Source organism: Pseudorasbora parva, chromosome 15 (assembly GCF_024679245.1).
Source record: "Pseudorasbora parva isolate DD20220531a chromosome 15, ASM2467924v1, whole genome shotgun sequence".
In the NCBI taxonomy this organism is placed as follows: Eukaryota; Metazoa; Chordata; class Actinopteri; order Cypriniformes; family Gobionidae; genus Pseudorasbora; species Pseudorasbora parva.
The window spans coordinates 31,633,946-31,647,045 of NC_090186.1; the positions used below are offsets into that span (position 1 = coordinate 31,633,946).

At 38.0% G+C, this 13,100-nt stretch overlaps 1 protein-coding gene across 3 annotated transcripts in view; it reads right to left on the reverse strand.

Moving 5' to 3' along the window:
* Positions 1-13,100, reverse strand: part of swt1 (SWT1 RNA endoribonuclease homolog) — a 42,514-nt gene that overhangs the window by 25,264 nt on the left and 4,150 nt on the right. For all 3 annotated transcript variants that reach the window (XM_067417759.1, XM_067417758.1, XM_067417760.1), the window contains exons 5-14: positions 10,158-10,202; positions 9,951-10,080; positions 9,693-9,788; positions 9,395-9,583; positions 6,619-6,709; positions 6,187-6,344; positions 5,923-6,089; positions 5,597-5,735; positions 1,280-1,422; positions 1,054-1,205 (exon numbers count right to left, since the gene is read on the reverse strand). In XM_067417759.1, the coding sequence (XP_067273860.1) occupies positions 1,054-1,205; positions 1,280-1,422; positions 5,597-5,735; positions 5,923-6,089; positions 6,187-6,344; positions 6,619-6,709; positions 9,395-9,583; positions 9,693-9,788; positions 9,951-10,080; positions 10,158-10,202 (1,310 nt within the window). The remainder of the gene's footprint in view (positions 1-1,053; positions 1,206-1,279; positions 1,423-5,596; positions 5,736-5,922; positions 6,090-6,186; positions 6,345-6,618; positions 6,710-9,394; positions 9,584-9,692; positions 9,789-9,950; positions 10,081-10,157; positions 10,203-13,100) is intronic.

Sequence of the window (13,100 nt, forward strand, 5' to 3'; positions counted from 1 at the left end):
CTCGGTTATAAAGCAGTCTGGTGAGAAATGCTTTGTGGTTCGCGCAAACATAAAAGCATCGACGAAAACAAAACTCAGCAACAGCATCTTCAGCAGTTCGGATATAGGAACATCAAAATGACAGCTGTGTATATTATTAAACCCAAGAACAGAACACCACAATCGCTTAGACGCCATTCTGCTCCAGCATATCAACAATGGCGGACTGTGATGATGACAGAGCTCGCTCAGGGCGGGTCTGATGTGGCTTGAGATAAAATGCTAGCCTAGAAATCTAGACGCACCCTAGCGGCAGCAAATCTAATCTGCCCGCGAGTGTCGTCTAGCAACTCTTCTGAGCTGTATTCCCCTAACTCTTACCGGGCCAATCACATCGTGTATAGAGTCGGTGGGCGGGGCCATAATGACGACGGCCGAGTTGCGTTTGCGTACGTCTAGTAAACACAGAAACTGGCGAACGGCGGTGGTCTTTCGAATCAGCTTTGACCGCGACTCTGGAAGACTTGGAGTTAAGCTTTTCTCTGAGAAAAGAACAAAGAACGGCACTGAAGTCATTCTTAAAAAGGGAAGATGTGTTCGGAGTTTTGCCGACCGGATACGGCGAATGTTTAATCTATCAACAAGCTCTGCTTCACCTTCGTTGCTCTGGTTGGTTGTGTACCGTATCCTATCGTATGCAGAGGGAGTTTGAAAGACAACCGTTTATCCCGCCCCTCGGATTGAGCCCTGTCAATGGTGAGTTTCCAGACCAAACATCTTGATGTGGGTCTGGCTTGTCAGGCTAATAAAATGCTGCTTGTCAATCAACAATCGTGGGAGGGTGGCTCGATTTGAGACAGGGGAAAACAGTAAGGAGAAAAAAAAAACACTAGATGGATTTTTGTAATTATAGGATGGTTGTGTACAGGCACTGCCAACACACATTTCCATACAATCAGCTTGTAAAAGTGCATGTACCATTATATGACCCCTTAAAAAAACACCCCAAAGTTTTGAATGGTAGTGTATGTTGAAAAATAAATACACTTGTATCTTTGTCAAGGTCTCTCTCACCTAATCTGACACACATTGTTCCAGATGTTCTCAAACAATGCCCAAACTTCCTGATGGGATGTCGGAGGAGGTGGAACAACATCCAGCTCTATCTCTGTCATTAGAGAGTCCTGATTATTAGAGTCATCCTCCTCTACTGGAGCTTTTGGAGACTGTCACACACAATACAATTTATGAGTAATTAGAATTAAATAATTATTCATTGCTAAATCTTAATAAGACCGACCTGTAGTGTTTGCTGTAGCATATGAAGGGTAGAGAGAGCGTGAGCTACATGATCGTTGTACTGAGATCTGCCAGCCAGTGCCGACAGAAGCTCTGCAGCCAATCTCACAGCATTGAAAACAGATCTGTGCTCTATGGACCTGTCTACACAAAGATACAACATAATATAACTGAGATTAGAAGATAAAATTAGACAGATGGACGGATAGATAGATAGATAGATAGATAGATAGATAGATAGATAGATAGATAGATAGATAGATAGATAGATAGATAGATAGATAGATAGATAGATAGATAGATAGATAGATAGATAGATAGATAGATAGATAGATAGATAGATAGATAGATAGATAGATAGATAGATAGATAGATAGATAGATGAGGGAGGAGTTTCGCTTATAAAAGGTCATCGTCTCTTAGTCACAAAATGAGCAAAAGACATTCCCTCAACTCCATAAAGTACAGTAAATCACATTTAGGCGAGAACAGGAGGCCCCTGGTACTTTTCCACCCCTCCACTCCCGGACAAACTCCCTTCCTCCCCTCTCTCGGGCTGGGCTTATGGCCAAAGGCAGCAGAGAAGAAAGGCACAGTCATACTCCTGCTGCAGTGATTGGCAGAATGAGGTCAAACTCATAACTACACACACAACATGAGAAGAGAGTGTGCAAGAGTGTGGATCAAAACTACTAACTGAGGGATGCGTGTACATGCACAAAAACACCAATTATACTGGTGTTTAATTTACACATTTAATGACATAATAAGCAACTAAAGGACATACAAAAAGCAGGCAGAGCAGCCCTAAAATATGTGTTTTTACTTTTATTATAGTTCTAAAATTAGCCTAGTTTATGTGAAAGTGATAACTCCTCAGTAGTTACCAAACAAAGTTTGACAGAATAGAATGTCACTGCTATATACACATGATGTTTGAATTAATGTAATTTAATGCTGTCAAAAAAACAACAACTAATTAATAAAATAAATAAAAAATCTGTAATCAATAACGATTAAAAACATAATTAAATTTTTTATATTGTAATAATTTCACAATTACTCTCCATATTTAAAACTTAAAGACTGTAATTTTTAAATATTTGCTGCAATGGCATTTTTTATGACTTAAAGGTGCCCTAGAATGATTTGAAACAATATTTTAAATTCTTCTCTGATATCTAAATAGAGGGTATGTGGCTTATTTAAAGTCCAAAATTGTCCAGATACGGTTTTACAGGTCCATTTACAACCCTAGAAATTGTCCCTAGGATGTAATGCTCTGTTTTTGCCTTATTTGGAAGGGTCGTGAATATTAATGCAGAGTTCTGCCCTGATTGGCTGTTTCACTATACAGCTAACACATCTATACCATCCGTCATGGCAATGATTTTACAATGATAGCTTCTTAACTTTAAACCACGAACTGAACTGGGTAGCATGTAAATATGTTGTTTGTACAGTAACGTTACAGTTTGACAGTAGAGTACTGATTTAAAAGTCGATTTATTTAGCCAAACAAAGTAATGTAAAAGCCACTCAAAATAGTCAGTGTCATGTTTACTACTGGAAGGGTATGAAACGTCCTCACATCCCCTGCACAGCCTGGAACATGACATTTATTTCCATGATCTGCTGTTTTCACTATCCTAGCATGACACTTGTTTACCTGCTGAACGCCGCTGATTTGGCTGCGCAATGTGTAGTTCCGCCTGACAATGAATATTGGCTGGCTTGCAAATGTTGGGGGCGTACATATTAATGGTCCCAGCGATTGCGTCACAGTTGGCGTTATGTTGAAAATCGCTTGTTTTTACGTGGTGTTTTTCACAAAGAAGATTTACATATGAAGGAGGAGGCAATGGTGTTTGAGACTCATTGTATGTCCATGTACTGAACTCTTGTTATTTAACTATGGCAAGGTTAATTCAATTTCTCATTCTATTAAAGTCTTTAGGAAATAGATTTCTTTAAACATTAATAATAGACTTTCTAGCCTACAAATCTAGACGTACCCTAGCGGAAGCAAATCTAATCTGCTGCGAGTGTCTTCTAGCAACTCTCAATACACTTCTGAGCTGTAAAAGCCAAACTCTGGTCGGGCCAATCACATCGTGTATAGAGTCGGTGGGCGGGGCATAACAATGATGGCCAAGTTGCGCTTGCGTGCTACTTGTAAACACAGAAGCTGGTAAATGGTGGTCTTTCAAAGCGGCTTTGACCGCGACTCTGGAAGATTTGTAGTTAAGCTTTTCTCTGAGAAAAGAACAAAGAACAGCACTGAAGTCATTCTTAAGAAGGGAAGATGTGTTCAGGGTTTTGCTGACTGGATACGGCGAAAGTTTAATCTGTCAACGAGCTCTTCTTCACCTTCGTTGCTCTGGTTGGTTGTAGCGCTATCCAATTGTGTGCACGCCGTGCAGAGAGCCCTGTCAATGGTGAGTTGCCAGACCAAACATCTTGATGTGGGTCTGGCTTGTCAGGCTATAGACATTCAACATTACTGTATAATTGAAAGCTATATCAATTTCAACATTTATTAGGCTTTAAAAAAAACTTTTAATTTAAGTGAACTTAACATAAACCCATTCACATAAACCCAATATAATAAATGTGAAATTTACCTGTAGCCTTCCTACCTGTCTAACAGGTAGGAAATATACAGAAATTGAATAAAGTTATCAAACAGTCTGCACTGCATAAATTATAAATTAAAACTAGATTAATCCTTATTAAAGATACAATTTTCTCTGTTGCCTTTGTTCTTTAATTAACATTAAAAGACAGAAAGCATTAGTCGCTGCTTTTACCTTTAAAGTCCCAGTGAACCGGAAGTAGCAAGTGAGTTTTCTTCAGTGCTGTGACGTATTTCCAAGTGAAACGGAATATTTAAGGGGGGGGTGAAATGCTGTTTCATGCATACTGAGCTTTTTACACTGTTAAAGACTTGGATTCCCATCCTAAACTTAGACAAAGTTTCAAAAACTAATGTTGGACGTTTGATAGAGTAATTCTGTGTCAAAAATACTCCTTACGGTTTCTCACAAGTTTCGGAGAGTTTTTTTCGAGTATGGCTCGGCTTGACGTTAATAGAGCGGAAGGTCCTTGTATGGGCCGTACGGGCTCTTCTCCCGGTAGGGTGCGCGCGTGCGCGTGACTAGAGCGAGAGAGGAAATGCACGCCCATAAACACTCTCAGCTGCAGATCCACTCGTCCGTGAACACTAATGTCGCGCGCCGCGCTCCACTTTATTCCTATGAGTGACATCAAGCGACTTCAACGCTTCAGCACAGCATTCCGGGAAGGCAGCGCTGCATTTGAACCGATTTGAACGCAGAAATGACGGGAAGCTTCACAACATCGATTCGGTCGCGTCGCAAAGTGAATTTCCACGCCACTGCTGTCCCAGCGATAAAGGTTCAGTCCTGCTTTGGAAGCAGTCGGTGAGTAAAACTGCTTCAAATGTCTATGCTGTTGCTTATCGTCACGTGAGTAAACATCAGTAAACGACACGATCGCGTGCTTCGTCATTCAAATGCGATAACGGTTACGCCATTGCTGATCTATGTATAACGTTACACTAGTCTGACGTGCAAAACCGTTTTGCTTGCTACTGCTAAGGTTTAGTCGCATACAATAGTCCATAAACCAAATCATGTCCTCATAAACTGCGAGTAAACAAGCGCAAATGTTGACAGTCCACTAAATACAGTACATACCACAGAGACGGACGTCCTGCATTTGCTGTTTCTCATGTTCAATTTATTTCAGCCTCAGATTTGATTCTGGGCCATATATCTATTAGATGAGATAGCCACGCTTGAGGACGTCACCGCTTTGTTCGCGATTGTCATTCTTTAGCTCCGCCCACTCGATACGCCTCCAGGCGCTCGTTTTTTTCCGCAAAGACTCGGTACAGCCTATATTTCTTTTATAAATATAATAAAACTAAAGACTTTTCGGAGATATGAAGGGTGCAATACTACTCTATAGGTACTCAAGATTGACATGAGATTGACTGAAACTGAGTGTTTCACCCCCCCTTTAAATAAAGGGTAGGGTTTTACCTCAGTACTCCTCCTCTCGATCTCGCGCTCATAGCAGACGAATGGTTGGAGGGGAGTGGTTAAGCATTTTCAAACCTAAGCCGTCAAACTGACATCATCTGAGAAGGAACGCCATTTCCAGACCAGAAGCAAATTTTCATATTTTCCAGATTAATGCCATTCAAAGGATGACAGAAAAAACGGATGCGTTGACTGTGTTAAGTTACGGAGTATGACACTAGTAGTGAGTCATAGTAGTGAGACACGCATACCTGAACAGAGACAGTCACTCAGCATCTCCACAGAGCGGAGTAGGCTCCTCTTAATAATGCTTCCAAAGACAGCGATCCAGTGCTTCTTAAAACACTTGAGCAGCTCATCCAGACTCCACGGTGGCTTCATGTATACAATCTGCATACATTAACAGATAAGATCAACAGAGGACCTTGAATGTAAAGATGAACTTAAAAAAATAAATTTAAAAAAATCTGAGCACTGAATTTTAGAGGAGACTAATGCATTTACATGAATGAGAAGCAGCTTTAAAGTTTAGCTTAATATAACATTTATAGATGAATGAACTATCAATGGGTGATACCTCAGTCCACAGGTCTCCATAAGCTGCCTTCATCTCCTCCTCCAGCACCTCAGAGAGCACCCCCTGGAGGCAGGACTCCAGCAACAATAAACATTCACTCAACTGTTGCTCCTCCAATGCATTGCTCCTTCTATTATTTTGCGGTCCTTCCTTCTCTGCTTCATTCACTTAGGGAGATGGCAACAAACTTTACTAAAGTCATTGAGAAAAAACACTACTGAAGCAAAAACTGCGATATTGATAATGCATGTGTTAGTAGCGTACCTTTATCTACAGGTGCAGCCGGGGGCGCCAGAGCAGGGTGAGAAAGAGAGTAATTTAGGATTGTAGATCTTGTCCCCTCCACCTCTTTTACCAAGTCTGCCTTACTCAGGGCCTTCACCCCACTGAGCAGAGCCTTGCTGCACAAGTTCTTATCATTGCTACAAAAAGAAACCAGAGTGAAAGAGAGAGAATATACATGTAAGCAGAAGGAAGTAATGTCCTCTACCTTTAATATAAACATTCTTCAGGGTGACACTAATGGTTGAACTATAATCAGTAAATCACATTTTGTTCATTCATAACGCAAACGCATGGCCTCCTTGCATTTCATTAGCTAATGTCAAATGGTAAGACATCAAACAAATGGGAATGTCTTTAATGTAGTGCAGGCATGCCTAGAGGTGAAACAGAGGTATGAGTGCATGTACTCACGTGCAAAGAACTACAGCTCCCTCAGGGTACAGAGCCTGGTACTGCAGACAGCACTCCAGCACTCTGTCATCATTATTCACACCAGACCCACCTAAAGGAGAGAAAAGACAAAGTCATATAATCCATGTTATACGCAGTAGCATGCCGGATATGGCATAATGTTTCCACTGGATTTTTGAAGTATGCATTCATACCGTAGGCAGAGCGTAAACCACCTCTAGGGTAAGGCTAATAAGGCTTTAAAAACACATACATTTCCTTGTACTTTCAATTTACGTGTCACCGCACAACCAACACATCCCAGCATAAACGCTCCCGGTCATTTTTCTGTTATTAAAGTTCACAAAACACTTAATTTTAAAAGAAAAGCAAACATACTTTTTGCAGGATTTGGCATGACAGAAAGCAGGCAAAGAGTCCTGCCTTTATAATCACTAAAAAGCTTTCACTCATCTTTTTTAGCGACCTCACAAAGTTATTATTGAAGCACATTGTGTGAATGCACAATGAATATCTTATGTACATAATGTCTACTTTGTTTGTTATAATGAGAGGATTTGGGAGTGTGCAAAATGTAATATCTATTTTAAAATGCCAGAGTTTTTGTACAGTGCTAATTTAAACACCTCTGATTTGCCATTGCGTTCAACAAATCTTATACAAAACAGACATATTTGTGATTGGCTACATTGCTTATCTCTGCTGAACACACTGTAAACAGACACCTTTGGCTTTCTTTAGAGCACAAACACATACGCACTGGATCATTTGCCAAATCTGTTTTGGAGAAAACTGATCCTAGACCAGCTTTCCTCTCTAAAAGCAATCAGTGAATTGAGTGAGAAAATCCCACGCTAAGGAAGGCTAAGCCTTGCCTAGCCTTTCACACTTATGATTCATGCTTTCGGAGCTAATAATGCTTAAAATCCCTTGAACTATGAAGAGCTTGAGTTTTCAAAGAGCTTACTACACACTCACAGTATGCAGTTTACGATAACCAGCACAGTATATACTTTCAATGTGGGACTCACAATTTACAGTAATACAGCATCAATTATTACTAATTTAGTGTTGATGTTTGACAATGTACACAATTCCTATAGAAAACCATTTATGTTTTAAAACATCTCTACTTTGGATCATCCTACATATGGTTTATATTTTAAATTATTTTACATTTAAAGTTTTTTATATAATGCAGTGTTATCTGAGTAATATTTATTTACTATTATAGTATTTCTTATTATTTTTAATTAGCTTTTTTTTCCAGATTTTAATAATTTAATTCAACTTTAACTTATTTTAAATCAATGTGTTGCCAATACAACATTTTATTTTATTTTTCCTTTTATTTCAGCTTTAATTCAATTAACACCTAGTTTTAATTTTAGTCAACAATAACAACACTTTTATAATGCAGCTCAGTGGTCATTTTTTTCGGGTTTTTATATATTATATATATATATATTTAGTAGGGCCCGGACTCCCCTAAATTAATTAGAGGCTTTGTAATTAATTAATCGAAATTAATCGCATTTTAATTGCATATAAATATTTGACCTGAGAACAGTGTGAAGTAATGTTTCACATGGATTTTAGTATACCATTGAATAATGACTGAATACATAAGCTTAATCAACAAAATATTGTTTATTTCAGTCCAGCAGACCAGTGCAATGTTTGCCATTAAGTGTAGCAATAGCGTATATGTGATATTTGAGGCTCGATGTGCTGCGGTGATACGCAAAGTCCTTGTTGTATAGCTTGCACACAACCATGCTCTTGTCGACGCTTCCATCCTTTCGTTTTTTAAAACAAAATTTCCCATCCACGGGGCCAAGCAAAGCAGTCTCATCAGCTTCTTCGTTCATGTTCACTATGGTTTGTTGTTGTCGTGACTCGTGAGTGCTAGTTGGTGTTCCAGTATAATCTGTCCGTCGAAACTTATTCAATAAAAAAAGTTCCGCGGTGCAAAAATAAGTGTGGTTAAAATTATGTTATTTATTCCCGTAATGAATTAATCTTATTTAACGCGTTAAAGTCCTGGCCCTAATATTTAGCTATAATTTATTCTTATTTCAATTTTAGTAATTGTAGTACTTCAACTTGAACTAATTTATATTAGTAACCAATGCAACATTTGTAATTGCCATATCATTTAACAGTTTAAGTTTTGAATCTAACATTTTTTTAAATTTTATTTCTGCTTTAATTTGAAGTCTTAGTTTGTTTGTTTTTATTCAATTTAATATTTATTATTATTAATATTTCTAAAATTTAAATGTATCTGTAAGTTAATTTTATTGCCACTACGTACATTTTTTGTATCATATCTCCGTTTCATCCAGACAGATTTGCCGTTTTGGAAGCCTGAAACTGCTATTTTTTGAAACCGGGGTCCCAGATTGGATCAATCTGAAAATGACACCCTTGCTTGTACAACCAATCCTATATTTTGTGAAAAGATGATATCAACACCACACGTCTAGCGCATGCTCCAGGTCTTCATCTCTGTTTTTAGTGTATCTCTGGGCAGGATTACAGCACCACATATTGGTAAGGCATGTATAATACATCTTTTTGAGTCAGTTGCAGTGATTTTGTGCGCACACAGCTATTACTTGAGACAAGGGGTAAAAAAAAAAAAAAAAAAAAAAAAGATTGGATAGGGAAAGCTCTGGCTTTGTGTTGATGTGGCCAAAATGCGCTTCTTTTTACATGTCTTAAACATACAGTGCAGGCACATCACTTGAGACTCAGGATAAGAATCACTTACAGACAGCTTGGGAGGCTTGCTGCATTGACTGCCCCATGAGTCTGGGCTCCTGGTTTTTCAAGCAGCTGTAGATGTAGTGGACAGCTGGCCTGGCTTTGTCCTCCACCTTGCTGGAGAGTTTACCACTCTTCAGATAGTCCAACTCCTGCAGCACCACCCATGGGATGAGCAATGTGGGAAACCCCAGTCCTGTGATGAGGTGACCAACATTACTCACCAAATGTTTGAAAGTATCGAAAGCTAGTGACTTCCTATAACTATTCTTTTAAGACTAGAGTTCCCTCTCATTTTATCTTACCACTGAGACCATGTGACCTGATCTTCTTCACAAACTCCAGGTGGCTGAGCAGCACATTGGTATCCAGGACTATAAGATGGGCCTGTTTATGTTGATCTTCATGTATAAACACATGCACACAGACACAAAGCACAAATATCCATTAAACAGACAGACCATGATTCAAATACAAAAACATTTTAACAAAAAGCTGTAGGACATTACTTAGTCATTCCAGTAATAATTAGTTATTTTGAACTTTTCACAGCTGAACTTTACTTAGCATTGAGCTGGCACCCTCTTCTGGAGGGTCAATGTCCATGCAGGTGAGCTCTCCACAGTTCTCCACCAAGTTCACCTCCAGTCTCCTCTCAGAACGAGCCAGATAAAGCTCTTCCACCAGCTGCATCTAAATAATGAATGACAGAATGAGAAACCCAACGAACACACAAGATATTATCCTGAAAACAGAGTGAGATTTGTAACCTCATGGTCGCTGTCAAAGTTCTCTTCTGCTTGTTGGGGAGTAATCTGAAACGGTACAAAACAAATGTTAAAGTTGTGTTTAATTTAATGGAATTAATCATGTTCTTGAAATTTATGTTTTAAATGTTGTCTAACATTTTCTTCAATGCTGTGAGGACTATTACGATGTTAGCTAGTAGGGATGTCAAAATACACCACATATAGTTTAATGCCACAATAAAATTGAACTGCTCGGTACGGCATTTATGGTTCAATACACGCTGGTAAATGTAGTTTTTTCAGTTTTACATTTAAATAATTGTTTCCATTTCTCTGTTTGAAATATTTCTCTCAGTTTATTTCAGCTCTGTTTGAGTGTGCCTGTGAATCTACGCGCTGATATGAGCAAATATCCAATCATATGCACTAAAGTTAGGGGGTATTAGCCACATTTTAAAGCCTTGCTGCTGAAACATTTCATTCTTATGGACTATTTTGCATTGAGCGCGTGCACTTAATGTCTGTCAAACACACATGATTACTGGACAGTCTTACTGCCCTAATACTGTCAAATACACACAAGGTTAACATATAAATACAGTCGGTTATGTCTAAAGTGAAAGTAAAATTGCATGCATCTATGAGATGCGAGCTGACCTTCAATTGACAGCAGTGCAGCACGCCCATGTCCTTAAAGAAACAGTTCACCTCTAAAATTATTTTAATAAATAAAAAATAAAACACCTTTAATACAGTAGCTTTTAATCAATGTTGTATATTGAAGGATATGTAGTTTTAATTTTAGCCTACATTTATTCATTCAAATTCATACTTTAATGCTACAGTACATCTTTGAGCTGAAATATTTATATACATTTATTTTATATTATACAATACACTGGGAAAGTGTACAAGGGTTTATTAAGTAAAGTTTTAAGTTTAAGTAAGGGTTTTTAAGTCTTTTAAGTGAAAGAAAGAAAGATCATTGCAATAAAAAAAAATTCCTTAACCCTTTTCTGTTCCTGTCGCCTAAGAATAGAAAACTTTAAAAAAAACGAACCGAACCGAATAACCGTGGTTAAAAACCGAGGTATGTATTAAACCATGGACTAACTGTATTGTTGCATCCCTATTAACTAGTATATATTTACATATTATTTTTAGGGCTGTCAATCAATTCAAATATTTAATCGCGATTAATCGCATGATTGTCATGAGTTAACTCGCGATTAAACGCAATTTAATTAGACTAGACATGTATCAAAGGTCATAGATGTTTATCAAAGAACTTGTTCATGTTTCTTTTTTAAGTCTAAGATTAAAAATTCTGAATGAGCAGTGATTTCTCTCATTTTAAGAATATAAATAAAGGGAGTTTTTACACTGGCAGTTTAGTTTAGAACAGGGCACAGTTCGTATGAAAAATTGGAAGTGTGAAAGCTGTCATGTGAACCTGTGAGCGCACCAGTACCACACCATACCTGGAGGAGGTCCATATTCCACGAGTAGGAATATAGTGTGGTCCCTTTAAGAGATACACATTCCCTATTGAACTGCCGGTATTTTGTGTGTGTGATTGTAATGTATTTAGTTCAATAAAACACATGTAATGTAAGTGGTGATGGTGCTAATGATTTACCGAACATGAGAGTGAGCTTGCAGTGCATTGCGCTCGGGCTGCAGAGAATGTGCTCTGTGTAAAAACGCACTTTTCTTTCGACCTGGAGTCTAAAATTTAAACAGAAAATATGGTAGCTTGTAGGCAATAACTGCACTTTTGGTTTAGAATAGTAATATTAATGTTAACCATTTTCTTTCCCTATTAATGTTTGCTGCTGCATCCTTTATGTCTATGGCTTATCTCAATTTCTCCAACTACGGGCTATGCCACGGATCAAACTGAAAATGCACGCCGCGTAAATTGTGCGTTAATAAATTTAGTGCCGTTAAAGGGTTAGTTCACCCAAAAATGAAATTGATGTCATTAATGACTCACCCTAATGTTGTTCCACACCCGTAAGACCTCTGTTCATCTTCAGAAAACAGTTTAAGATATTTTATATTTACTCAGAGAGCGTATAGAAGTGTATGCACACTATCCTGTCCATGTCCAGAAAGGGAATAAAAACATCATCAAAGTAGTCCATATGTGACATTAGTTGGTTAATTAGAATCTCTTGAAGCATCAAAAATACATTTTGGTCCAAAAATAACAAAAATTGACTTTATTCAGCATTGTCTTCTCTTCCCTGTTTGTTTTTAATCCTCAAATAAAGATTTAAATAGTTATGAATCAGCGTATTGATTCATGATTGAGATTGCGTGTCAAACTGGCAAACTGCTGAAGTCACGTGACATTGGCGATCCAAATCATGAATCAATACGCTGATTCATGACCATTTTAATTTTTATTTAAGGATTGAAAACAAACAGGGAAGAGAAGACATTGCTGAATAAAGTCGTAGTTTTTGTTATTTTTGGACCAAAATGTATTTTCGATGCTTCAAGAGATTCTAATTAACCAACTGATATCCCCACTACTTTGATGATGCTTTAGCCATCTATACTTCCATAATCTCTCGGACTAAATATAAAATATCTTAAACTGTGTTCCGAAGATGAACGGAGGTCTTACGGGTGTGGAACGAAATTGGGGTAAGTAATTAATGACATCAATTTCATTTTGGGGTGAACTAACCCTTTAAAATGAATTTGCGTTAACGCATTATTAACAAGTTACTTTTGACAGCCCTATTTTATATGTATATATACACACACACAAACACAACTTTTGGGTTTGTATTATTTCCCTCAGTAAAGCCGCTAAATACACATTCTTCTTGAGCCATCTTTCAAGAAGAATTCACAAATCAGCAAAATAACATGCAGGATGCAGTGTTAGTCATCAAACCATAAGAGAAATGTATTGTACCACTGATTCAGATGAAGATGGTCCAAACACAA